The following is a 25952-nucleotide window of genomic DNA, read 5'->3' on the forward strand; positions in this document are numbered from 1 at the left end:
GTTGTTATGATTAAATGATCATGATGATGAATGGGAAATTGTTTATTAAAAAGTATGACACAATGAACCAATGAGTAGATCTATGTAGTCTTGGTAAAACTACTGATATGAAGACATTTCCTTTCACCAATTGATATCAATAAAAATGTTCCAAAATGTTCAGTTCAATCAGTGAAAGGTGTCGGCTCTATTAACTTATTATCAGTATCATTACATGTATTACAAAAGCTGTCAAAGTGTTTGGGGAATGGCCAAATGATGGCATGTCTGCTTTGTGAAAAAGTTGTCATACTACTGTTTGATTACAGGGCATACAGATACTGTTCATATCGTCGCTTCTCCAGACTGGTTTACTATAGTCTTCAGAAGAAATGCAGGAAAGTTCATCCTTCGTGTGTTGTGAAGAAAATTAGAGAGGCATTCCCATCAGAATTAGTAAAATCTAAATATTTTTTACATTTGTATACTTATCCTGCATTACTCCGTATTGCATTTACTGCTGTCTTTGACAGAGTGACGAACTGTGTGAGATCCAGCTGCTGAAGAAAGTTGTCCCAACCAGCTCAGGAGGCAGCGCCCTCTCACAGTCGGCACGTGACCCGGAAGTCATGACGTCACACAAAAACTCATAACTGCTTTAAACATAACATCTGAAACTTCGTGGGGAGGTAGCGTAGCGAAAGGGAGGGCACTTAGACTTCGTAATGCAGGATAAGTATACAAATGTAAAAAATATTTAGATTTTACTAATTTTTTTAACTTATCCTGCATTACTCCGTATTGCATCTTTATCAGACGGCATGGCCGGTGGGCATACCTGCAGATGTGAACCATATTAAACCCTCGTCAAGGTCCGATGAATCCGCACCGCATACAAGTGATGACCGGAACATCTACGACCATTCCTGTCTTCAAGAAACAAGAGTCGATGCAAAAACGAAACGCCCGAATAGGTAACCGAAATACAATGAGGCGTGTAGCCAAAATATATAACTTACCGAAGAGCGAAAGCGAAACGCAGTAGAGCCCTCTAATCTGAGGCGATAAACACCAGAGAGTTCGACGGGCCCCGCTCAGGGAATCGAAGAATCAGCGGCGTCGGCGGCAAAATCTACGACCAATCCCAAGAGCGAATGCGAAACGCAGGAGAGCCCTCTAGGCTGGAGGCAAGGAACACCGGTGAGGTCGACGGGCACCACTCAGGTATCAGAGAAGCAGCGGCGTTGGCGTCAGCGCCGGTGTCCACATCTACTACCATTCCTGTCGGGAACAACATTGCGCCCGTAAATTACTGTGACGTGAGCCACAGACGAGCGATAAACGTTACAATTTACGAATGGGAAGACCCTAAGGTCACTGCCCATAACAGGTAACAATGTAGCAGCATATAATGAATGTAGAAACACGCAAAATATAAAAAACAAATAATAAGCTTTAATTTCCACAAGGGATACAAAGTACGTCCGTCCGTGGAGGTGACAAAGCAGTTATGTGTTTTTGTGTGACGTCATGACTTCCGGGTCACGTGCCGACATTTCCTTTCACCAATTGATATCAATAAAAATGTTCCAAAATGTTCAGTTCAATCAGTGAAAGGTGTCGGCTCTATTAACTTATTATCAGTATCATTACATGTATTACAAAAGCTGTCAAAGTGTTTGGGGAATGGCCAAATGATGGCATGTCTGCTTTGTGAAAAAGTTGTCATACTACTGTTTGATTACAGGGCATACAGATACTGTTCATATCGTCGCTTCTCCAGACTGGTTTACTATAGTCTTCAGAAGAAATGCAGGAAAGTTCATCCTTCGTGTGTTGTGAAGAAAATTAGAGAGGCATTCCCATCAGAATTAGTAAAATCTAAATATTTTTTACATTTGTATACTTATCCTGCATTACTCCGTATTGCATTTACTGCTGTCTTTGACAGAGTGACGAACTGTGTGAGATCCAGCTGCTGAAGAAAGTTGTCCCAACCAGCTCAGGAGGCAGCGCCCTCTCACAGTCGGCACGTGACCCGGAAGTCATGACGTCACACAAAAACTCATAACTGCTTTAAACATAACATCTGAAACTTCGTGGGGAGGTAGCGTAGCGAAAGGGAGGGCACTTAGACTTCGTAATGCAGGATAAGTATACAAATGTAAAAAATATTTAGATTTTACTAATTTTTTTAACTTATCCTGCATTACTCCGTATTGCATCTTTATCAGACGGCATGGCCGGTGGGCATACCTGCAGATGTGAACCATATTAAACCCTCGCCAAGGTCCGATGAATCCGCACCGCATACAAGTGATGACCGGAACATCTACGACCATTCCTGTCTTCAAGAAACAAGAGTCGATGCAAAAACGAAACGCCCGAATAGGTAACCGAAATACAATGAGGCGTGTAGCCAAAATATATAACTTACCGAAGAGCGAAAGTGAAACGCAGTAGAGCCCTCTAATCTGAGGCGATAAACACCAGAGAGTTCGACGGGCCCCGCTCAGGGAATCGAAGAATCAGCGGCGTCGGCGGCAAAATCTACGACCAATCCCAAGAGCGAATGCGAAACGCAGGAGAGCCCTCTAGGCTGGAGGCAAGGAACACCGGTGAGGTCAACGGGCACCACTCAGGTATCAGAGAAGCAGCGGCGTTGGCGTCAGCGCCGGTGTCCACATCTACTACCATTCCTGTCGGGAACAACATTGCGCCCGTAAATTACTGTGACGTGAGCCACAGACGAGCGATAAACGTTACAATTTACGAATGGGAAGACCCTAAGGTCACTGCCCATAACAGGTAACAATGTAGCAGCATATAATGAATGTAGAAACACGCAAAATATAAAAAACAAATAATAAGCTTTAATTTCCACAAGGGATACAAAGTACGTCCGTCCGTGGAGGTGACAAAGCAGTTATGTGTTTTTGTGTGACGTCATGACTTCCGGGTCACGTGCCGACTGTGAGAGGGCGCTGCCTCCTGAGCTGGTTGGGACAACTTTCTTCAGCAGCTGGATTTCACACAGTTCGTCACTCTGTCAAAGACAGCAGTAAATGCAATACGGAGTAATGCAGGATAAGTTAAAAAATTATGACTCGTACACTGGCTTCAAGTATGCAAAACCATGACTTTCTTGGAGATAGTGTGAGCGAGTTTGATTTTACGCCGGTTTTAGCAATATTCCAGCAATATCACGGCGGGGGGACACCAGAAATGGGCTTCGCACATTGTACCCATGTCGGGAATAGAACTTGGGTTTTCGGCGTGACGAGCGAACACTTTAACCACTAGGCTACCCATCCCAACCGCCCTGACTATCTTGAAGTCTTGTTCCATGGATATTTATTTTCTAACCATGTATGAAATGAATTTTGATGATGGTGTGGCGTATGAACTAAGCTAAAAGACTTTTGTCCTTTTGTTTGTTTATTGTCTGCACCACTCCGCAATATTCCAGCTGTATGACAGCAGTATGTAAATATCGAGTCTGGGCAAGACAGTCCAGTGATTGACATGAGCATTGATCCACGCAATTGGGATACCATGACATGCAGTCAAGTCAGTGAGTCTGACCAGCCGATCCCGTTACAAGCAGTCACCTTTTACGGCAAGCATGGGTTGCTTCTCATGTCTTATCAGGCTAATTGATCATAACATTATTGTATTGTCAATTAAATAAACTGTATATCAAAGTTTGTCTGGCAAACAGATTAGCTTGATATTGTTGTAACAATGCTGTGTCAGTTATTTTCATCTGCGAGAAGTCTGATGTGATGAAATCATTTCTTGTAAGCAGAGACCAGAATAACAACAAAATATTTGCCAAATCATTTTCAATCAAGCTGTAATCATGGTAGCATTAATATGAGCATCACAACTCAGTAACAATCATCGAACATAGTTGATTCATGGGATCACTAACAATTCAGTTAGTCAGTTAGTTGGGATTAACCCTGCTTTCAACAGTTTTCCATTCATGTCACATATGAATGTGGGAGGAAAACCCGAAGTAATGCATGTCTCTGATGTTTGCCAATTTTGCGAAACCTGAAAGCACTAGTATAGTGCTGACCAACTAAGAAACAATAAGCACAAACTGATGTAAACTGCTCCTAGCCAGTTTCTCCATGAAATATGATGAATATATATATAAATGTTGAGACACTTACTAAATATATATGTACATTTTAATGAAGGAATAATACCACTAATTCATCAGATTAGGCAGAGTTTCTCAAGACATCAAGTTCAAATCAACAACACAAGTTTTTATACCCAGTCTCCTACTCCTTGTATCTGAATGAATTTCCAGATCACTATTTGTCAAAAAAGATGTATGGAAGATGCAGCTGTTGTGATAAAAACTGTCGACTGTTCAACTATGATTGAAACTTATCATAAACTCTAAAAATTACCAGCACCCCCTAATTTTGGCCAGTCTCAACTGTTTTTAATATTTCAAGACAAAGTCGTGACAAATGGATATTTAACCTAGAAAAAGACAGGTAAAACCCTGATGTAACAGACAAGCTGACTTTCTTAGAAAAATGTACTTGTATGAATATCACCGATGATTTGTTCAACAACAAAGATTTATAAGGTACTTTATTTGCCGCTACACAGGCACTGGCAGTCACATGAATTTCCGTCCAGGTCTAAATTTACCGATACAAAAATGGTATCCATGGGAACGCTGCATAAAACACAACATGCTGAGCTGACCTGGTGCTTCTTTTACATATCTACCTCTCACCTTCATAGGAACATGCTTGGTCCCTGTGAAGTATGCTCACCAATGTTGTACTTATCTGTAAGCTACTTGCATAGATCATGTAATAAATCTGCATACATTGTACTACTGGTCTCTTGTTCTACCTGGCTAAGCCACCCCCTTAGTAACATTCATAAGCGATGCACAGCAGGTAATGAGGTCACAGGGGTTACATTCAGAACAGTCACAAGTCATAGAAATAATGACATAGTCTTGAAATGTCACTATTTTGGAATACAGAATCTTGACTTTTGTTGGGAGACCAATTCTTCCTTCGCAAAGGGTTTAAAGCTCTTGGTAAGCGGCAAAGGTTTACTGAGGAAATGCTTGTCTGCATCTTTCCTTGCGGCTGTGTAGCTTGGCAAAGCTGTTCTTCTCTCTATTACAGCCTGACGCAGGTCTTCGGCATAGTCTGCACAATACAAAATAGCAATAACAATTTTGCTGTAAACAAATTAAGAAAGTACAGGTGAGACAACACAGGTTATATAGTTTTCTATTTGTAACGACATGTAAATAGAAATCTTCTGTTTGTTATTTGGTGCATAAGGTCAAATGAATAAAATAAATAATTCATATGCTGAAATATGTCTTTATGAAAAAGTGAAAGCTATAATTCTGAACAAATTTGTTATTAGGAATACAATTATTTTCACTTCAGTCTTAGTTCACCATGAGCTAAAACATCTGCAGTGCTTAAACTTACTGAAAGTAACCGGTTGTTTAACAGGTTTTACAACAGCATCCTCTCCTTTCTTTGATTTGGGATACACCATCTTCCATCTCAAATTTCCCTCACAATCTGTTGCTTGTTCACGGTTTCCATTTTCATTGAAATGGAGAGCTGCGAGGAACATCCTGAAATGGTCAATGTTTTTGTCTAAAAGTTTGTTTGAAAGTGTGAGTGAGTGAGTTGGGTTTAATGACGCTTTTAACATTATTCCATTTATATCACAGCGTGTCAGCTTAATATGGGAGGAAAGCCTGAAGCGTTGCCAGTCTCAGACGTTTACCACTTCACACATGGGTATGGTGCTGACAAACCTAGAAACATAATCGGGGTGAACCATGATTCGAACCCATGAACACAGGTTTCTGCCATGCCCAAGGGTCACAACTCTGCGCAGCAAATAGCGACACCTCAGACGACTGGGCCACCCATACCCCCAGATTGTTTGAAAAGTGAAATTACAATGACTATTGGACTTCTACCATGTGTAAACCAAGCTTCTAAGCTTCTGGAGTACCACATTCTTTCCTCACAATCCATGCAGTGGAATAAAGTTTGTATGGATGTCGACAACACTCAGATATTTGCGATTTTACTACTTTTGCGTTTCTTTATTGCAGAGTATAAAAAGCAATTATTATGAAGTATTGTTTGGGTTCTCTGTGATGACTCACCTTGCCATCATTGCAGCATAAAAGTAGTGGGTGTTCTTAGGCGCAAAGTGATTAACCACATTGTGGAAAACCTCCAACGCATACGTCTGATACACTGGAGACAGATTTGGCAAATCTCTCACAAGGTAACCACTGCTGACAACCTCCATGAAAGCTTTATCATGTTTATACGGTTTAGAACCTATAAAAACAAAATTGATACTGTTTATTATCTAATTCATCCTAACATGCTTAATGTCATGTGTAACTTTATACACTTGCTAATACACAACTTATAAACGAATGTATGACTGTGTGTAAAGCAATATTTTACAACATTATAGCACACACCATTTTACACTGGTATTGGTAAAATATGCATGTTTGATATTTATTTAAAGAAACAAGTGAGTGAATGTCAAGTATATCAGTCAGCAGTGAATGTCAAGTATATCAGTCAGCAGTGAATGTCAAGTACATATCAGTCAGCAGTGAATGTCAATTATATCAATCAGCAATAAAATCCCTCACATCCAATAAATGTGATACCATGAATACAGCAAGCATCAGTTGGTACTGACAAACCAAGGGCAAATCAAAACCCCAAACAATTACCATCATCATCAGATCAAGAGGATGACAAAAGAAAATATGAAAATAAGAAAGTCCTTCCCATAGGATTCACCTATATCAGGTAAATCAAATGAAAATTCACTACAAATACACATTTTAAGCCTTTGTTTTATACAGATGAACCAGCTTACCTTCTTTCAACCACATTCTTTCTTCAGCCAATGGTCCATGCTCGCACTGCCTGAATTTAGTCGAGTGTCCTTCATGCTTGTTTGCAACATGATTTGTCACTGACAACCATTTGTCCACCTTCATATCTGGATCATCTTTACATGAAGCTGCCACCCAGTACATATGGTTTGTCGTTGACTTGATCCAAGGGCGGATTGCAGCACATCCACTCTTTTTTGCAGCTGCTTCCAGTTTCTTCCCAACTCCTGTAATCAATTGTAACATGTAATTCGGGGTAGAAACCATTTGCATAAACACCTTGTCTACAGCTCCTTTCAGACCAGTGGTTTATGTAAAATAACTAATCCCATTTTCACTGGTCTCGGTTGTATTTTTTTTGGACAGATAATGTCATGAATGTCAGCAAATAGATGATGACAATAGTAATGTGCATGTGAGTGATTGATTAGTTATTGCTTACAACGCATTAGGAGTCTTGTAATGCAGCAATGTTCGGCGATCGTGCAATGGAAGTTGCCAATTAATTTTATAATCTGTAATGATAAACTGACTTAACACAGAATGTTTAGCATTCACCAATCACCATGACGAGTATCCTTACCTTTGGACACATGCCACACATCAAAGTAAAGTTTCTTGTCTTTATGATCCTCTCTCATGTATTTCTTCACTGAGACATGGCGATCGGTGATGACTTCCTCAATGGAACACCCTTTCTTTTTGAGAAATGATAACCCTCGCTTCAGTCCCTCAAGTTCCATGTGATGTGAATTCTTCACTTCATTGCACTGAAACAATATCAAGAACATTTAATAGCATTCATACAATCAATGAATCAGATGTACAAAAGTTTATATGCTAAAACATTCTACAACAAATTTATCACGTCATCGAAATCCAATTGCATGGATTAATGTTCATGATATCAATCACTGCACTGTCTGGTTCAGACTGGAATATTACAGACAGCAAACAAACATCTATTGGCTATATTGATACTTTTTGCACATCATTACAGCAATGAATCTGAACCTCACTTATTATTACTCACCTGAACAAGCCGTATATCTAAAATTCTCCTGTCTCGAAGATCCATCAAGGTATATGTGCCATATTTTGAACAATGGCCCGGGCTGTCACATCTCCCATCACCTCCCAAAACAAGCTGTTTCCCACCAACATTTGCCAACAAGCTGGACTGATGTTCGTTCCAAACTTTCAGACAAGATGGTACTGCATAGCATCGCTGTATGTTGATGAAAGTATCCATGTTAAAAATTGGCATTTTCATGAACCTGAACATTCTCAATACTTGTGCAGCACATCCCCCACTAACAAGAATACTGCTGGCACACAGAAGATTGCCCCAGGGCATTGTCCCTTGCATTGACTGGCTGTTCCATCTTGTATTGTGCCCAATCAAGCATTCAGTCTCAACAATTATCATGACGCCTTGTTGTTGCATCAGCTTAACTTGACAAGCCATGCCGCAAAATGAACTTGAACTTGACTGATGTGAGCAAAACTGAAATAGTTTGGCAAGTGATGTTTCAGAGACAAGAAACTGTCTTTCATTCTGTGGATTGGATGACATGTGGAGCAAATGATCAGTTTCAGTATCTGTATCACAGTCGGTGTCAGTTTCACTTTCATCAAACTCTGAATATTCAGAAGGCATGTACTCTTCGTCACTGGCTGAAACTGTGTCCTCACAGGTATGGTCATCCTCCACTGCTCCGCTTGTGACACTGCACATCTCATGCTGATCAGGTGAAACTTGTGATACAGATGCAAATTCAGATGCAAATAGCTGTAGTGATGGCAATGATACAAGCTCACACTGAACTTCTTTGGAGATGGTAGTGACTGACTTGCACTGGCAGGGAGTTGTTACTTGAATCCTCCGAGTACGTTGTGATGTAACTTGCTGCTGTGAAACAGTCTGAGTTTTCTTGGTGACAAAACGTGAGCAGGTGTTCAAGGATGAGGTTAAACTGACAGGTATTTGTGTTTCATTTCCATCAGTTGACATGGAATCAAAATATTCTTGTTCTTTCTTGTCGAATTCTTCATGTCCAAGGCTCCTTTAAAGGCTTTTGATGGATTTGTTTCAGTCTGTTGTTCATCACTGAGGATATCTCTCAGGATCTGTGAAAAACAAAATATAAAGACATTATAAAAATCAGTGATAACCTATTATTGTTACTGAATAATTATTGTATCATAGAGTAAAGATAATATGGGCAGTTGTAAAACCTGTATTAATATATACACATACAAAAGGATTTTATAAACATTTTAGTAATAACTGTGTTTCTGCAAAGTCACCAATTTTGATAAAACTTGCATATTTAAAAAACAGCCAATATACTTTATCAGCAATGTTGTTGAGAGCCAAATCTGATACTGTCCAAAGACAATCTCACTGGCTCACCCACCCCTATAATAAATGACCAGTCCCAAAGAAAATTTGTTTTCTGAAATATGATTGCAGTTCCTATGTGATAAACTGGTGACTGTAGGGGGTCTGGGACTTATTGAAAAAACATATTGTCCCAGAAAATGTTTAAAAAAATAATCATGCTTCACACAGGAAAAAATGAAATTGTCTGTCTTACATTGTTGCAAGTAGTTATTTTGTTAAAAAAAATGGATCCTAGTAGTTATATTTACAAATTATCTTGTCTCCATACAATATCCAAAGTCATCCTCTCTCTCTCACTTAGGTTATTAATAGTTATGTGCAAGGTCATAACCTTAGCATGACATGATGTCAGCCAATGAGACTAGAGAACAACTTTCACGGCACACAATGTTGACAAATAGCGAGTCTGGAGCCGACGCGCGTAATTCGAGAAAATGGAAAACAATATAACAGATACATCATTGTTGGCCGCTGAATTTACAGATAGATCATAATGTTGTTTTTTTCTGTTATAGCAAAACATTTTCAAGCTGATGGGAAATCTGTTACTGATGATAAAAATACCAATTTCATCACAATTATCGGACTCAATTAATGAAGGCTATGCAATACCACCGACTGTAAGCTGTTACATGTACTGATGTTGTATAAATGGCATATTGTGAAATGAATTAATTTTGTACTTAATCAAGTAATCAACGGTCAACTGTAACGGTTATGCCTATCGAAAACTAGGCTACCGCCTAAGTAGATCTAGCCCGCTTACCTCGTCCGTTTGTCGTTTCCTAAATGCTCCCCGTGTAACGCAAGGCAAACCATCGACAAAACTTTTGGTCCTGAATTTCGTGGGGACTGCGTCCTTCTTCAACCTAGCTGTTGGATGTTCATACCCCATGTGTGCAAGGCGAAATGGGCCTCTTTCGTAGGCATCTGCGTCGAAATGGTCGGAACATAAAACAGCATGCTTGCTTGGCTTCCAGTTTTTCTCCCCACGTTGGCACCTGTGTATCCAAACCTTTCTTCTGCCTAAATCTGTCTTTTCGCTTGGGAAGCGGAAGAAATGGTGACTATTTCCATTGTTGGATGACGTCGTGCAACCCCAGGCAACACAATAAACCATCTTATCAAGTACAAGAACGACAGAAAAAATTCGCTTCACATGGCTGTAGCGCTTGGTCTTATGCAATATGGCCGGCCTTAGTCACATATGACGTCACGCGGGTAAATGGTCACGTGAGTCCACGGACTTCTGAGTGAAATATGCATAATGGCCGAAGCCGAGAAAACAGTAACGTTTTTTTCGATTAAAACATAAATAAAAATACTTTTGCAGTAAAAATTGGTGTACATGTTTCTGATGACTTAATCTTTAACCCAGTCAATTATAGCATTTTTCTAGTATTCCCCTTTAATGCAAGACTTGGACCCATGTGCTTTCTGAATGTTGGTCAAGGTCGGGGACAAGGCGTCACTGCTCAGCGGTATATTGTTATAGAAGTCCAATATAAACAGTAATTGTAATCAGAGTACATTTAGAAAACCTTGTCCATCATAAGTGTCACCTATTTTCGTTACATCACGATCTATCTGCAAATGTCCTTTCACAATTTTCACATTAAAGCAAATAATAAGATTATAGTATCATATATAGTTACCTGGAAATGAACTTCTATCGGATTCAACTTTGAGGGTCATGTTCACTGCTGATAGCTATGTTTATCTATCACTGAACGTTCGCGCGAGCAGCACTTGTCAGGCATGACCTGATTACCACTGTGTGTCACTACGCTATTTACATCCATGAATAATATACCTATTGTTATTATTATGCACTATCACTGTACAGGTTGATGCATTCCATGTTACCTTGTTATTATATTTGTTCACTGTTTAGATTCATGATGTATTTTGGGTGATAAGAATAATGTTTGCCAGGGACTATTTCTTGTATACACTCTTGCATCGTGGCTATTTTTAGACAGTAAGTTGACATCTAGATAAATAATGACCTAATACACTGGTTATTGAAGATTTTCCGATAACTTTCTTGCTCTAAAATGTTTCAAAGTATATTTCACTTTGGATATTAATGATAATTACACTTGATTGCAGTAAATAACTAATTTGATCAGTTTGACATTTCTGAGGTTACGGTGACCTGTCAATTATGTCTACGCTTGGCATAGTGACTGTTTATAACTTGGATGTCCGTTTTCACATCAAAGTCATAGATTCATGATAAAGTATTTTTCTGCAGTCTAATCTAGTCGTTCTGTGTTATGACATTTCATTGCCGACAGTTCAAGGCAATAATGACTTTCTGTTTGTCCGTTTCTCTGTTAATATTTGCCAAGTATTTTAATGAATCGTGCTACTGTCCGAATTATTAAAGGACTTATAGGACAACACCAATACTTGGAATGAGGGCATATTTTGTCCTATAGGCCTATATTTGTCAATAGTCTTAGCGTACGTTTGACGTCTGTCAAACTGTCCTCCCAGTCGCTTGGTCTGAATCTATCCTTGTCCTAAATATCATTGTATCAGATATTAGCACAAATTCTTTTTGTTCAACATGTTCAATCTATTCGGACACTTTGTACATTATAAGGACAATACCAATTGATAAAAGAAACTGATTGTTTTGTAAATTTCACTTGTAACGGAGATGACCACCAACCAAGATGGCGGCCGCTGACGCTACGTTGGCGTAAAGATATTGTCCATTTAATTATAACAAATCGTCTCGATGTCCTGATTATTTCTACTGTGTCCTAATTGTATTCGGACAAATAGGACAAAACAAGGACATTTTGTAATCACTTACTTGTGTTGGAAATGACATTACCTATGCCATGCTTGGGATATGAAAGCCATCCAACTTGTGTTCTGATTGGCTAAGAAAGGTCACATGACCTGTTAATGATGCCTATAAATACGATCACGGGTCAAGGTCTGGACACTTCTACTTATCATTCACTACCACTAGGTACATATTTTGATACATTTTTAGGCCAAATATAGATGAAATCTCTTGAGATTTTATTACTTAAAATAACATTTTCTCAAAACAATAAAGCTAATAAAACTTAATATTATTATTTCTTTGGAGACTGAGCCCTGTTAGTAAAATCGTTTAGACTTAATAGTAGTTGGTCGAAACTGGGGGTATTTATTGGCATCATTTTTCATCACATTGTTAATAATTTATGTCCACATTGTTGACATTTAAAACCAAAATTAAACATAAAGTTTGTAAACGCCATTACAAACTTGGACTGCTAAATTTCATCTTTGCTTGTGTTATTTGTGTTTTCACTAGCACCCTAAGGGTGTTACGATATCGACCAAGTGATCAGACCCCACGTTGTTCCATTTTTTGCACAACATCAACAACACATTTTCCAGCAGGACAACGCTCGTCCCCATGTTGCCAGAGCTACCATGGCCTTTCTGCAACAACACATCATCTATGTTCTACATTGGCCAGCCCTCAGCCCAGATCTGAACCCCATCGAACACTTATGGGATGAGGTTCAAAGGCGTCTGCACAATGTGTGCTCAGTCCCTACAACTGCCGATGAACTAAGCACAGCTGCTCTGAATGTGTGCAGGAGGATCCCTAGGGCCTTCACAAATCATCTGATCCACTCAATGTACAAGAGATGTGTGGCAGTGATCAATGCTAATGGTGGTCACACCAGGTATTGACTGACATTTTGGGTATTGACCCGAAACTATGTAAGCCCTTAACATTTGAAAAAAACCAATTACGGTATCTGCCTTTCAATCCATTAAACTGTCTTCAGTCAAATTTTTGTCAATCTTGCCCAATTAGAATTTCTTGTCTTTTACTGTTGAAAATGAATAACATGTATACTGCATACTCGACTTGCGTTTCTTTTGCGTGTGAGTATATATATATTCCTGATGCTATTTAAGCTATCCTTACATCAGCCACACAAAGACATGTTTTGCATGTACAAAACTGCACCAAGATCTTTCCAGTGCAGTGCTGTGTGTGTGGAATGCCATGGTACAAGCCGTACCAATAAACAGTTACAGACTTCTCAGAGGATGACAAACGTGTTGACTTTTGAGGTAAATGTATAAAATATCATGTAACTGAATCAGCAGTAGATCAAATGTTTTGAGATTGATATTCAAATATTGGTATTTGGTGGTCATATTGGATTTCTGCAAATGAACTATAAAGGAGGTACTGGTAACTCATTGACCTCTTGTGAAACAACTGTTTTGGGTTAATCCTGAGAGGACCTCATGAGGTCATATATTTTTTTCAACATGTATATACATTAATGAATACAATACTTGTTATAGTCTTTATTGTCATGGTTATAAGTAGATACAGACAATAACTATCAACATTGATATTTAAACTCGTCAAAACATGTCAGTTTAGAGATGAATATTGATATTTTGTGGTTATATTGGATTTATGCAAATCATTGAGTATTCTACATGCATCTTTGGGTTTGTTTACCACAATGTAGAAGTGTATTGACATTCCATGTCTGTCAATCAATCTCTTGGCCTCAATGTTGGAATGTTTGGCCATCAGGGGGCTCTGGTGATAGAGTTTATTAATTTTTATCTAGGTAGATGTTTTAACAAGACTTCAGTGAGTTATTGGCTATTGAACAGCATGACTGAACACACACACATTCAACTGTATGTTGGCAGTATATTTTTGGATGCAAGACATAAGTAAAAAAATATTCCTGAGGGATTCTTTGACTGAAGTACTTGAAGTCATACGCACAGTCAGATTGGTTTGTGGTATTTTCGCACATAACATTCATCGATAGGGGGACGAGTCTTCTTCGAAGGTTACGGAAAGGGGCAAGTGCCAACAAACACTATATCAAAACAACAAAGATCCTTCCCAGCGCGTGACACCTTCGTTGCACTCTTGGTGACATCGCTGCCACCAGTGTGGGTGCGGCCATAACAAGAACCTTGAAATTTGGCCTCTAACCCCCAAAGTAGTAACGTTCATCCTTTTGTTTATGTCTTTGGGAATGCCACCATAGTTCATTTTGTAAAGGTTTACGACGGACCATGTTTTCCAGATGAATTAGCTTTGTTGTTTGTTTAATCAGATTGGTTCGAGATTGCAGACTAACTGAAAATCAACCAACATCTCCCTTACATTCTTACTATATCAATGACATGATAGATTTAATGAAATAGAAATTCAAATTGACAAACAAAAAAGTAATTCATCAGTGGTAAGTTAGGCCGGGTAAGTGTATTTGGCGTAAACATAACTGTCATTCGGTTGCGAGTTCAACTCCAAGCATGGTTGTGGCCACCTATCACAGAGGGGAGTTATGACTGGTGGCAGCGATAGTATAGAGAGCTCCGAGAACGGGCTATCGCTGTGAGGAGCTTGTCGCTCGGCGAGACTTTGCTCAATGTTACAGTTTTCATAAAGCACAGAGTTCTGTGTAACGAAGGTGTCAAGCGCTGGGAAGGAGCTTGCGCTGCCACCAGTGTGGGCGCGGCTATTACAAAAATCTTGAAATTTGACCTCTAACCCCATATGTAGTAACGTTTATACTTTTGTTTATGTCTTTGGGAATGCCCTCATATTTCATTTTGAAAAGGTTTATGACTGACCATTTTTTCCAGATGAATTTACTTTGTTGTTTTAATAATTGCTGCACTCTTGGTGACATCGCTGCCACCAGTGTGGATGCGGCCATAACAAGAACATTGAAATTTGGCCTCTAACCCCAAAGGTAGTAACGTTCATCCTTTTGTTAATGTCTTGGGGAATGCCATCATATTTCGTTTTGAAAAGGTTTATGACTGACCATTTTTTCCAGATGAATTTACTTAGTTGTTTTAATAATCAGATTAGTTCAAGATTGCAGACTAACAGAAATTCAACCAACTTCTCCCTTACATTCTTTCTATATCAATTAAAGATGATACTTTTAATGAAATAGAAATTCAAATTGACAAACAAGGAAAGTAATTTATCAGCGGTAAGTATATTTGGCGTCACGACAGTCGTCACTTGTTTGTAAACATAACGGTCATTCGGGTGCGAGTTCAACTCCAAGCATGGTTGGGGCCACCGATCACAGTGGGGAGTTTTGACTGGTGGCAGCGATAGTATAGAGAGCTCCGAAAGCGGACTATCGCTGTGAGGAGCTTGGTGGCAGCGATGTTACCGATAGACTGGTTCCCGTTCGTTCCTGCGACAGACTGGAACGACCGGTATTGGGTAAAACAACCTTCACCTTGACGTTACGGTAAAGTGGTTTAGCGCCTTTGCTGGTTAAATAGACAGAAACATAGTCACGACAAGATGGCGACTAATGTGTCGCCTGTCGACAGTGACATAGAAATTGCAAATATTTTGGATCGGGCGAACAGGTACCATTCTTGTATTTTTTTCCAATTAAAGGCTAAACAACTTGATGCTATTTTGGCATGTGCATCAGGGGATGTTTTAGGTGTTCTACCGACTGGTTACGGCAAAACTGTTGTAATACAGTGCCTACTGTATTTGAACGATTCCGCCAGCACTGCTGTGGTTGTGAATCCACTAAATGCGATTCTCGAAGAGCAGCACAGTCGCCTCGGTAGCCGCAGTGTAATAATTAATCATGAAGATGTTGATTATCTATCTAATGGGTGTTCGGAATCTGCAGAGTCGGAGAAGAAAATGAAGCGAGTAGAGAGTGGCTATGTTAACTTCATTTTGGGTCACCCAGAGCACCTGTGTAGTGTGGCTTAAACGATTTCTAATGTCAGAAGACATATCATCAAAGGTAAGTTAGAAGTCAGCTCAAAACTCAAAGCAGAGATTGTTACGATAAATGTCACCTACATAAGTATACTCAGGATTTAGTTTACCAATGAAATTTGGATACAAGATCATTATGGGACCATATAAAGAGCACAGTTCAAACGATTCCCGTTTCGTAATTATTGCCACGATAAAGTATTTGCAGCTAAATATTTACTTTTCCTTTGATTTAGGTATTTGGGGTTTGGTCATTCGTCTTATGTTTTCTTAATACATTGTACCAATATTCTATCTGGGGAGATTCTAGACAAGAAAATAGGTCTCGAGCAGTCGAGCAAATGATTAAATATTAATAAATAAAAATAAATATAACTATGTCAATATTTGCACGAAATTAGTCAAAAAATACATTGACATCCAATAGCCATTATGTGGGTACCAATACTCACCTCTATTACTGCAAAAACTACAATATTTCAAGGCTCACAAGCCTTGCCCAATGTGTTTTGTCAGCCGCCATTTGTTTTAGCAGATGATGTTTTATGGTGGGCGATAATGGTCCATTAATTCCTTGGAAAGCAGAGCAACAGCAGCAAGACCAAGCAGAGGATCGGGAAAACAGTCTATGGCCTTACGTGACCCCAGCTGTTAATCTGGAGACAACAGATGTCATTACAGTTACTGTACATGTAGTATGTTCACAAAGGCATTCAACAATATATTATTTTATCATATGTACCTGCATAGGGCTTGTTGCATGTTAAAGTAGTGCAACCTATTCATCTGACTCTTTATATATTGTTATGCATTGGTTTACATGATCATCAGATGGAGACATTTTAAAGTGAGAAATAAACCCTAGTTTATTTTAATTTAAACGGCAATGCCATGGCATCTGATTTACTGTCCATTAATTTAACAGTCAAGGGGAGACAATCCAGACTGTCAGTTGCTGATTATGCTGTAAGCGGTATTTCATTTTTATTGTTGCAAGCGACACGTCACAGGCGCCAAACGCAACTTGCAAACTACACGTTGTTCAGGAATTTGGTGAACTTTCTCAATCTGTCACTCAAAGAAGAATGTCTGTGAATAGAAAAGGGCGAAGGAAACGAACAGCCAAGTCAGTTCGACTTTCGACAATGGTGCAGTGACAGCCATCTGAACAGTAAGACCGCACAAATTTTGAATGACGAAGACATTGATAGTCCAGTTGCGTTGTGCTTGATGTCACTAGATGACATTACTGAACTAAGATTGTCCGTAGGTCAGCGGAACATCCTAATTCAAGCAATAAAACAGTTGAAATCGCCGCAACCAGTACAGTCGCTGCCGTCGCCTGTCACAACAAAAACACTTGCGGGTGACAAACAGTTGAGTGACCTTGTAAACAGCTTGTCGGATGTATACTCGGACCCCATGGTACTGCGGCATTCATCGTGTCGCGGCATTTGTGATTTCCAGTAGTTCACGCGGGACACGCCTCTTAGCGGCTGTCTATTAATGCAAATCAGTAACCAGGAAGTGCTCACTTCGTAAACAATTTCAATTTCCTCGGAATGTTCCGTCTGCTGTAAGTAAGGAGTTATTAATCCGTTGATACATATTTCTGGCATCTGTTGTAATATTGCCTTACCCACATCTATCAATGGCAAACGATATAACCCGCAGTTCCCCAAGTAAACTTTCTCTATCGACCTGAACTAGGTCATCTGCATATTCATGGCGACTAATGAGGTAACGGAAGTTACGTAGTCCGCACATTTTTTCCCGCTCTGTGCTCAGCAACTATTGGGAGATCATAAGGGCCATAATAGTGCCAAACTTAGAAATACGTTCTTCACTAGTAACCAAAAGATAAATACATACTTTGGGCATACTAGGAGTGCTTTTTATATATTTATTGTTGACTTTTAACATTTTTCCATATTGTGACAAATTATTGTCATCCAATTTTTTTTAAATAATCTTAAAATATCATTTCTGATATTTTGATGTTGACTTATAAAAATATTTTTGTCTTACTTTTCGGTAAGTATGCATTGAATACCTATTGCTGATAACACATTTAGAATTTTACTTGTGCTGTCTTTGCACTTGTCTGGACAAATCACTGATGTCCTGCATGATCATACCAAGTGGTTGGTAGAATTATGTCCTCTTTTTGTCCAATTCGGACCTCCATACACAACTTTTCTCTGTACCGCGATACGATGGAGTTCCCTCCCTTGTCAAACAGAGCGCGAGGCCCGGCTTTTACTCGGAGCTACTAATGTAAATAATGAACTTTTATCAGTAAAATATGCATTGTTTGATAACATGAATGATATCTGATACAGAGAACACGAATAAACATAAAGGTTAGTGGGTGCATTTTGTTCCGTTTAGCGTACATGACAAGTACCGGGATACCCCGAGGTTGCAGGCTATACCTCAAACACTTCCTAGACCACACCACATCGTTAGACATGGGACAACCCGGAAATGCCTCACTACAGGGACGAGGTGAGAAACCACTTCTAATTCCTGACTTTGTATCTAAGCCCAGGTCATCAATGACCTATTCTACTTTTTAGAAAAGAGAACATTCCAACCCCGAAAAGCAAACTCATTTCAGAATGCCCATTCCAGCTCTCAGAGTGACAATCGTCCAACAGATGAGTCAGGCAGATCCATTTGCATTAATTACCAGCACCCCTCGGGTTGTAAGTTCCGAAACTGCAAGTATGCACACACATGTATAGTCCCAGGCTGCAAGCAAAGGCATCCCCAGTTTGAACACCAGTCTTCAGCCCAATAGGGAACTGTACTGACGTGTGGGAAAGGGAATTAGAAGAGGACAGTGGTTGTGAGTTTTTGATTGACGGGATCAATAATGGTTTCTGGATTATTGACAAAAATATAACAATTAGTGATGTTCTTTGTAAAAACTACAAGTCTGCCACAGATGAGTCTGTACGAACAATTGTTGAAGACCAAATTTCAGAGGAAATCAGCCGAGGCAATTATGTTATTGTAGACAGAAAACCAAAGCTTGTTAGTAGCTTGGGAGCAATACCAAAAGGCACTGGGAAGGTACGCTTAATTCATGATTGCTCTAGACCATGTGATCTCAGCCTCAATAATTATGCAACGACACAATCTTTTAAATATCAAACCAGTGACGAAGCAGTCAAACTTCTGCCGAGGGGTGGATACATGGCAAAACTGGATCTGAAAAATGCTTACCGTGTGGTGCCGTTACATCCTGACTACTATGAAGCTACCGGCCTGCTGTGGCAGTTCAAAAACTCAAGACTTCCAGTCTACATGATTGACAGAAAGCTCCCATTTGGAGCTTCCAAGAGCCCTGAGATATTTAGCCGTTTGTCGTCATCTGTTCGTAGAATGTTAAGGCGCAGAGGTTTTGTGATAGACGTATACCTTGATGATTTTCTATGCATTGCAAAAACAAACTCTGAGTTTTTGAAAGCCTTCAGGACATTGAGAAGATTATTGACCAATCTAGGTTTTGCTATAAATGAAAGCAAAACGGTTGAACGTACTCAGAAACTAACTTTCCTGGGGATAGAGATTGACTCTACTACCTGTACCTTATCCTTACCTGCGGATAAATTGCTTGACTTGAAGCACATATTAGGGAAGTGGGTGACGAAAAAGAAAGCAACAAAGCGTCAATTTCAGGAAATTGTAGGTAAATTGAATTGGGCAGCACAGGTAGTTCATGGAGGGCGCACATTTATGCGCAGATTAATCGACTTATGTAATACCCTTAAAAAACCCAATCACCATACCAGGCTGAATGTATGCGCAAAGGCTGATATCAAGTGGTGGCATGAATTTTGTGAAAGTTTTAATGGTACTGTGAAATTTATTGAAAATGAACCGGTGCCCGCAGCAAAGTTCTCCACGGATGCCTGCAGTGATGGTGGCGCAGCATGTTTGGGCCCTGACTGGGTCTATTATAATTGGCATACAGACTTCCCATTTGTTGAACATTTACACATCAATGTGAAAGAGTTGTTCACTGTGTATTTAGCAGTCAAACGCTGGTGTGTAACCTGGACAGACAAACATATCATTGTCTACACAGACAATACTTATACTATGCATACCCTTAGCCATGCGTTGGCTGCGCAAGATATTCTGGTTTTCTGCTGTATATAACTTTAAGTTTTCAGCCAGATATATCCCAGGCAAGGATAACCTTGCAGCTGACTCTCTGAGCAGGTTGCACAATGTTACATTTCTTTATAAATCAATACAGTTTATTCCGTTCTATTGGTTGTGTTGTGAAACTTGTTACAGAAAGTATATTCTAGTGCCATCCTCCTCACACGTATCCAACCTAACTTTGTCCTATCTACAGGGCAAGTGGCTCAACAGTGGCGACACCTATATAGCGAGATGCAGCAGTTTCGACGGGCAACATATGCCGAAACTACTAAGCGCACATATTCCTGAATGAAAACTGCATATCTGAGATTCTGTCTGTACTTTAGTAGGACACCAGTTCCAGCCGACTGCATGACAGTACTGCTGTACAGAGTGTTCCTAACAAGATCCCTTTCAGCAACTAGTATTCCAGGATATATGAATATCATTCGCCTGCTTCATCTTGATGTGGGGTTACCAAACCCCTTGGAGACATGGGAACAAAAGGCCCTGCACAAAGGTATATTAAGACTAAAAGGTACACCAACGAAACAAAAACTTCCTATAACACCAGATATACTGAGGCTGATGCACAGTCATATGGACATGTCAGAACCATTCCTTGTAGCCTTTTGGGCAGCCGGCATCATTTCTGTTTCTTGAGGAAATCTACCATGCTCCCTGAAACTAGAGGCAGTAGTTCAAGAAAGCAGACCTACTTGAGTCTGCACGATGCCAAGATTTCCCCTGACAAAGATAGTGCCATGATTACTGTCAGACACACAAAAACTATACAGTTTGGGCAGCGAGTGTTAAAGTTACCGCTGGCTAGGGTACCCGACTCTGTGCTTTGTCCTGTTAAAGCACTTGAACATTTGCTTTCACAATATAGTGAAGAACTTCAACATTCAAATGCACCTTTGTTTTCATATGTGGACAGAAGTGGAGTCCTCAAGAGTTTAACTTACAAAAGTTTTGTTAAAACATTGAAATATTATCTGGACAAATGTGGTTATGATTCTGGTGCATACAGCGGTCACTCTTTCCGCAGAGGCGGATGTTCCTATGCATTTGACATTGGCATTCCACCCTTGCTTATAAAGCTACGTGGCGCTCCAATGCATATGAGCGCTGTGTTACAGTATATGATGCAATGCATGAGAAACTTGCTCAATCTCTCAGTGCAGGGATAGTAAATTAAGTCAAACCACAGAACTTTCACCAGGTTATTCCTCTTGGGGGGTTTGGAGGTTTTATTTTTCGATTAAACATTTGTCATTATTAAATGACCTTTGCCCCCAAGAGGAATCGTTTGTTTTTCTTTTCCAGCCCATATTGCACTAGCTCTGGATTTCTTGTTGTTTGTTGTTTAAGACAATTACTTTGTCCGTGTACTACTAGCATGTCAACCAAGGATTGGATGATGGAGTTTAAAGTCACATCAAATGATTAAATATTGATAAATACAAATAAATATTACTTTAAAGAAATTTTCAAATAATTTAAAAATAATAGTCTAGTCTGACCGTATAAATATGGGTAGATCTTTAATGTCTTTTCAATTAAATATGAAGCATTTGATCATTTATTCATTGTCCTGATTTTTTCCATCTGTTGATCATATTTATAATGTTAATTCTTTGAGGGAATCAGGAGATTAGGGACCAACCATTTGATATTCTGGTGGGAGGGTTGGGATTTTATAAAATAAATTTCCCTGAAATATGCTTGAAAAACTATTCATGCTTCAAACTGTTGAAAAAAAGAAATTGCCTGCTACAAAGAATACATAGTTGCAAGAGGCACATAAAAACATGCTTAGCCTCATAGTTGTAGTTAAAAGAATATCTGGTATTTCAGCTGTAGCTGATAATATATTTTGTCTCCAAACAAAATCCCAGACCCAGACCTCCATCCCCTACCCCAACAATATCAAGTGGTCCCTCAGTATGCTCAGGAATTTAATAATATACCCACGAAATTAGGGTACATGACCATTATGTGACCAATAACAAAGCCCAGTTCAAATGATTTGCGTTTCGTAATTGTCCCACGCCGCGCGAAAGCGCGAAGCGGGGGATATAGTATTCAAGACCGTCCGTACGTCCCACCTGTTTGTTGCCGCGATATCTCAAGAACTAAACACTGGATTGTCTTCATATTTGGAACTATGGTGTATATACAGACTCCGCAGACACCAGTCGGTTTTGGTGACCTTAACCCCATTTTCAAGGTCACAGCAGGCAAATCTGCTTTTGGAGTTGGAAAACGGTGTTGCCGCGATATCTCAAGAACTAATCTCTGGATTGTCTTCATATTTGGTACTAGGGTGTATATACAGACTCCGCAGACACCAGTCGGTTTTGGTGACCTTGACCCCATTTTCAAGGTCACAGCAGGCAAATCTGCTTTTGGAGTTTGAAAACAGTGTTGCCGCGATATCTCAAGAACTAAACACTGGATTGTTTTCATATTTGGAACTATGGTGTATACACAGACACCGCAGACACCAGTCGGTTTTGGAGACCTTGACCCCATTTTCAAGCTCACAGCAGGCAAATCTGCTTTTGGAGTTGGAAAACGGTGTTGCCGCGATATCTCAAGAACTAATCGCTGGATTGTCTTCATATTTGGTACTATGGTGTATATACAGGCGGGGGACATTTCGTCACTTCTGTGACAAATACTTGTTATTGTCACGATAAAGTATTTGTAGCTAAATATTTACTCGTGCTTTCATTGCCTTTAATTTTTTTTTATTCTGGAATCATCAAAACTACTCACAAAAAAATTCTACATTTTATTTCGGTCAAAATTCAGTTTCATGTGTTATCATTGACATTTTGGCCGTGTCATGTTGTAGCCTAGAAATGACAATTTCGTACTACCAGACACAGTCACAAGCATATGAATTATGAATATAAGTGCATGTGTAATAGTCCATGCAACTGATAGTTGACAACACGGCAGTTTCAAACAGAATTTCTCAGAAACTTAAATTTTCTTGCCTAACAAACAAAGAGAGTAATTTATCAGTGGTAAGTGTATTCGGCGTCACGACAGTCGTCACTTGTGTGTAAACATAACGGTCATTCGTGTGCGAGTTCAACTCCAAGCATGGTTGTGGCCACCTATCACAGTGGGGAGTTTTGACTGGTGGCACCGATAGTATAGAGAGCTCCGCGAGCGGACTATCGCTGTGAGGAGCTTGGTGGCAGCGATGTTACCGATAGACTGGTTCCGTTCGTTCCTGCGACAGACTGACGACCGGTATTGGGTAAAACAACCTTCACCTTGACGTTACGGTAAAGTGGTTTAGCGCCTTTGCTGGTTAAATAAACAGAAACATAGTCAAGACAAAATGGCGAGTAATGTGTCGTCTGTCGACAGTGACATAGAAATTTGCAAATATTTTGGATCGGGCGAGTATAGAGAGCTCCGCGAACGGGCTATCTCTGTGAGGAGCTTGTCGCCCGGCAAGACTTTAATCAATGTTACAGTTTTCATAAAGCGCAGAGTTCCGTGTTATATTTTCCAGATCGCATTTCTGTCAATGCTTTAAGACGTTATTTTCGCATTTTTTATAAAATTATATAAATCTACATATGTTTGAAAACCATAAAGGTTTCGCATCAGTTTTAACAATTGAATTTTAACTATACAGTGTAGTATTTATATTTATTGACTTAACAAGGACATACAGATATTTGTCCGGTAGAATTTGATATTTTTCAAGCAAAAGTAAATGTATTTCGTTTCGTTTTAAATGCAATACCTATAGGTTATCTGTACAACTGAAAGACAAATATTTGATAACAAGTAATTAAAAACTATCTGCATTCTTTAAAAACAGGTGATTAACTGGATGTAGATGTATTCCATTAAATATAACAATTCATTGAAATTTTGACAGCAGAAGTTAAGCAGAGATTTTCGTATCTAAAAATGAATTAAAAAATGGGTTACCTTGCTCGTTCGGGTTAACAATGTCGTAATAAAGTTTGAACATGGTCCAAAATTCACTTTTCCAATATATGTTCGCAGAAAACGGTTATTGAATGTAGTTTACTCATAAATATAGGTCTTCAGCAACCCATGCTTGCTGTAAAAGGTGACTATGCTTGTCGTAAAAGGCGACTAACGGGATCGGGTGGTCAGGCTCGCTGACTTGGTTGATGCATGTCATCCATCCCAATTGCGTGGATCGATGCTCATGATATTAATCACTGGATTGTCTGGTCCAGACTCGATTATTTACAGACCGCCGTCATATAGCTGGAATATTGCTGAGTGCGGCGTTAAACAACAAACCAACCAACCAAACCAAATAGACATTTTCAACACAATAATCTTTGAATTTTGCTTTCAATAAATTGATTTTAAAATAATAATTGATTTTGGTCTTTTTAATATGTAAGTGTACATGTACCCGTTTTATGTTAAAAAAATATATAGATACTTGAGACAATTCAGACAATAAAATCGTTGTAATGTATAGGGAACGGACAAATACTAGTAAATGATCCTCAGCAATGCTGTCAGACAAGCCAAACATCATCGAACTACATTCTGGAATAGATTTGACACATTTACAATGTATTTCGCTCCTCGGCCAGATTTAAATAAAATCAGACAAATCAGTTTATTAGCTCTACTTAATTTAAAATGATAGAAAAGGACTACACTATATGTATGTTCACGTTAACTTGTGGCGTGTTCCATGAGACAACATACCTTGAGAATTCCTAAATTATCTCTCTTTGCAAACGAAAATTAGTGTCACTTTTAAATTTTGAAAAGAATAATGGATCTAGATAGACCCAGTATACATCACGTTACATCAGACTTGAACACGCATCTTAAATGCTGAACGCCAGCTGTTCGATCAAAGGTCTCGTGTCTGGTCATTGTGATTTAGAATAACGTCCCTTACTTTCGTCCTTGACTTTGTACGCAATGTGTTCACATAAAGTTCTGCGCGCTCGCGAGAGGAACATTTTTAGGGAAAATAGCGAAGTATCTTTCTGCACATTTGTTCAATTCTAATAGTGTAGTGTCGTAACACTACACTTATTGATTATGACATTTATTGGGTTTGCAAAATGCCTTTGCGTGACACACGAATAATATTTGTGTTCGGGTAGTCATGGTATCTTTTATCATAAAAACAAAACGTCTACATGTAGGGCGTATGTAGGATTGTACTGAAAGTCACTCAAATATTTGCGTGTTAAACAACGTGCCATGACAATGTGATCATGAATTCCGTGTCACTTATCTATGTTGTTATTGTCAGCAGCTGGGAAATCATTGGGAAACACCCCGCTTTTTCAATCTGTAACACAAATGATTTCTCTGTCAGAGTTACGATAGGTATCGTAGCTCTGAACGATCTGTGACACATTTAGGATAGTTTCGATAATCTTGTTACCTTTCGTTCCTTTGACAGACTCAAAAGGCCGGTATTATGTAAAACAATCTTCACCTTTCACCGTTCAGTCGCCAATAAGAGGGGCTGTTAGACTCATTTACAATCGAAGTGAGGGGATTTAACGAGTGCTATTTTGTGGCATTTCAAATCGTGGTGGTACAATCGCAGAACAACGAACCCCCCCCCCCCCCCCCCCCCCCATCCCCTATTTTAATAAAACCCCAAAATCATTCAATAAGAACACTGC

General features: G+C 39.3%; 1 protein-coding gene and 1 pseudogene across 3 annotated transcripts; one reads left to right on the forward strand and one right to left on the reverse strand.

Annotated features, from left to right (window-relative positions):
- Window positions 1–3889: 3889 nt before the first annotated feature.
- LOC139474990 (uncharacterized) lies at window positions 3890–22470 on the reverse strand. Of its 3 annotated transcripts, none has more exons than XM_071258197.1 (8): window positions 22386–22470; window positions 16569–16772; window positions 7962–9058; window positions 7512–7698; window positions 6910–7155; window positions 6167–6347; window positions 5469–5620; window positions 3890–5174 (listed from the first exon to the last, which is right to left on the reverse strand). In XM_071258197.1, exons 3-8 carry the CDS (start codon window positions 8940–8942, stop codon window positions 4987–4989), a joined length of 1935 nt encoding a protein of 644 aa, XP_071114298.1. In that variant the 5' UTR covers window positions 8943–9058; window positions 16569–16772; window positions 22386–22470; the 3' UTR covers window positions 3890–4986. The 3 variants fall into 3 exon arrangements, with proteins under 3 accessions (XP_071114298.1, XP_071114296.1, XP_071114297.1); XM_071258195.1 differs by lacking the exon at window positions 22386–22470 and adding an exon at window positions 17756–17842; XM_071258196.1 differs by lacking the exon at window positions 22386–22470 and adding an exon at window positions 17503–17551.
- LOC139474992 (uncharacterized) lies at window positions 18229–21567 on the forward strand (annotated as a pseudogene).
- Window positions 22471–25952: the final 3482 nt, after the last annotated feature.

This window comes from Haliotis cracherodii, unplaced genomic scaffold (genome assembly GCF_022045235.1).
Source record: "Haliotis cracherodii isolate W230 unplaced genomic scaffold, xgHalCrac1.p SCAF_3, whole genome shotgun sequence".
Lineage (NCBI taxonomy): Eukaryota > Metazoa > Mollusca > Gastropoda > Lepetellida > Haliotidae > Haliotis > Haliotis cracherodii.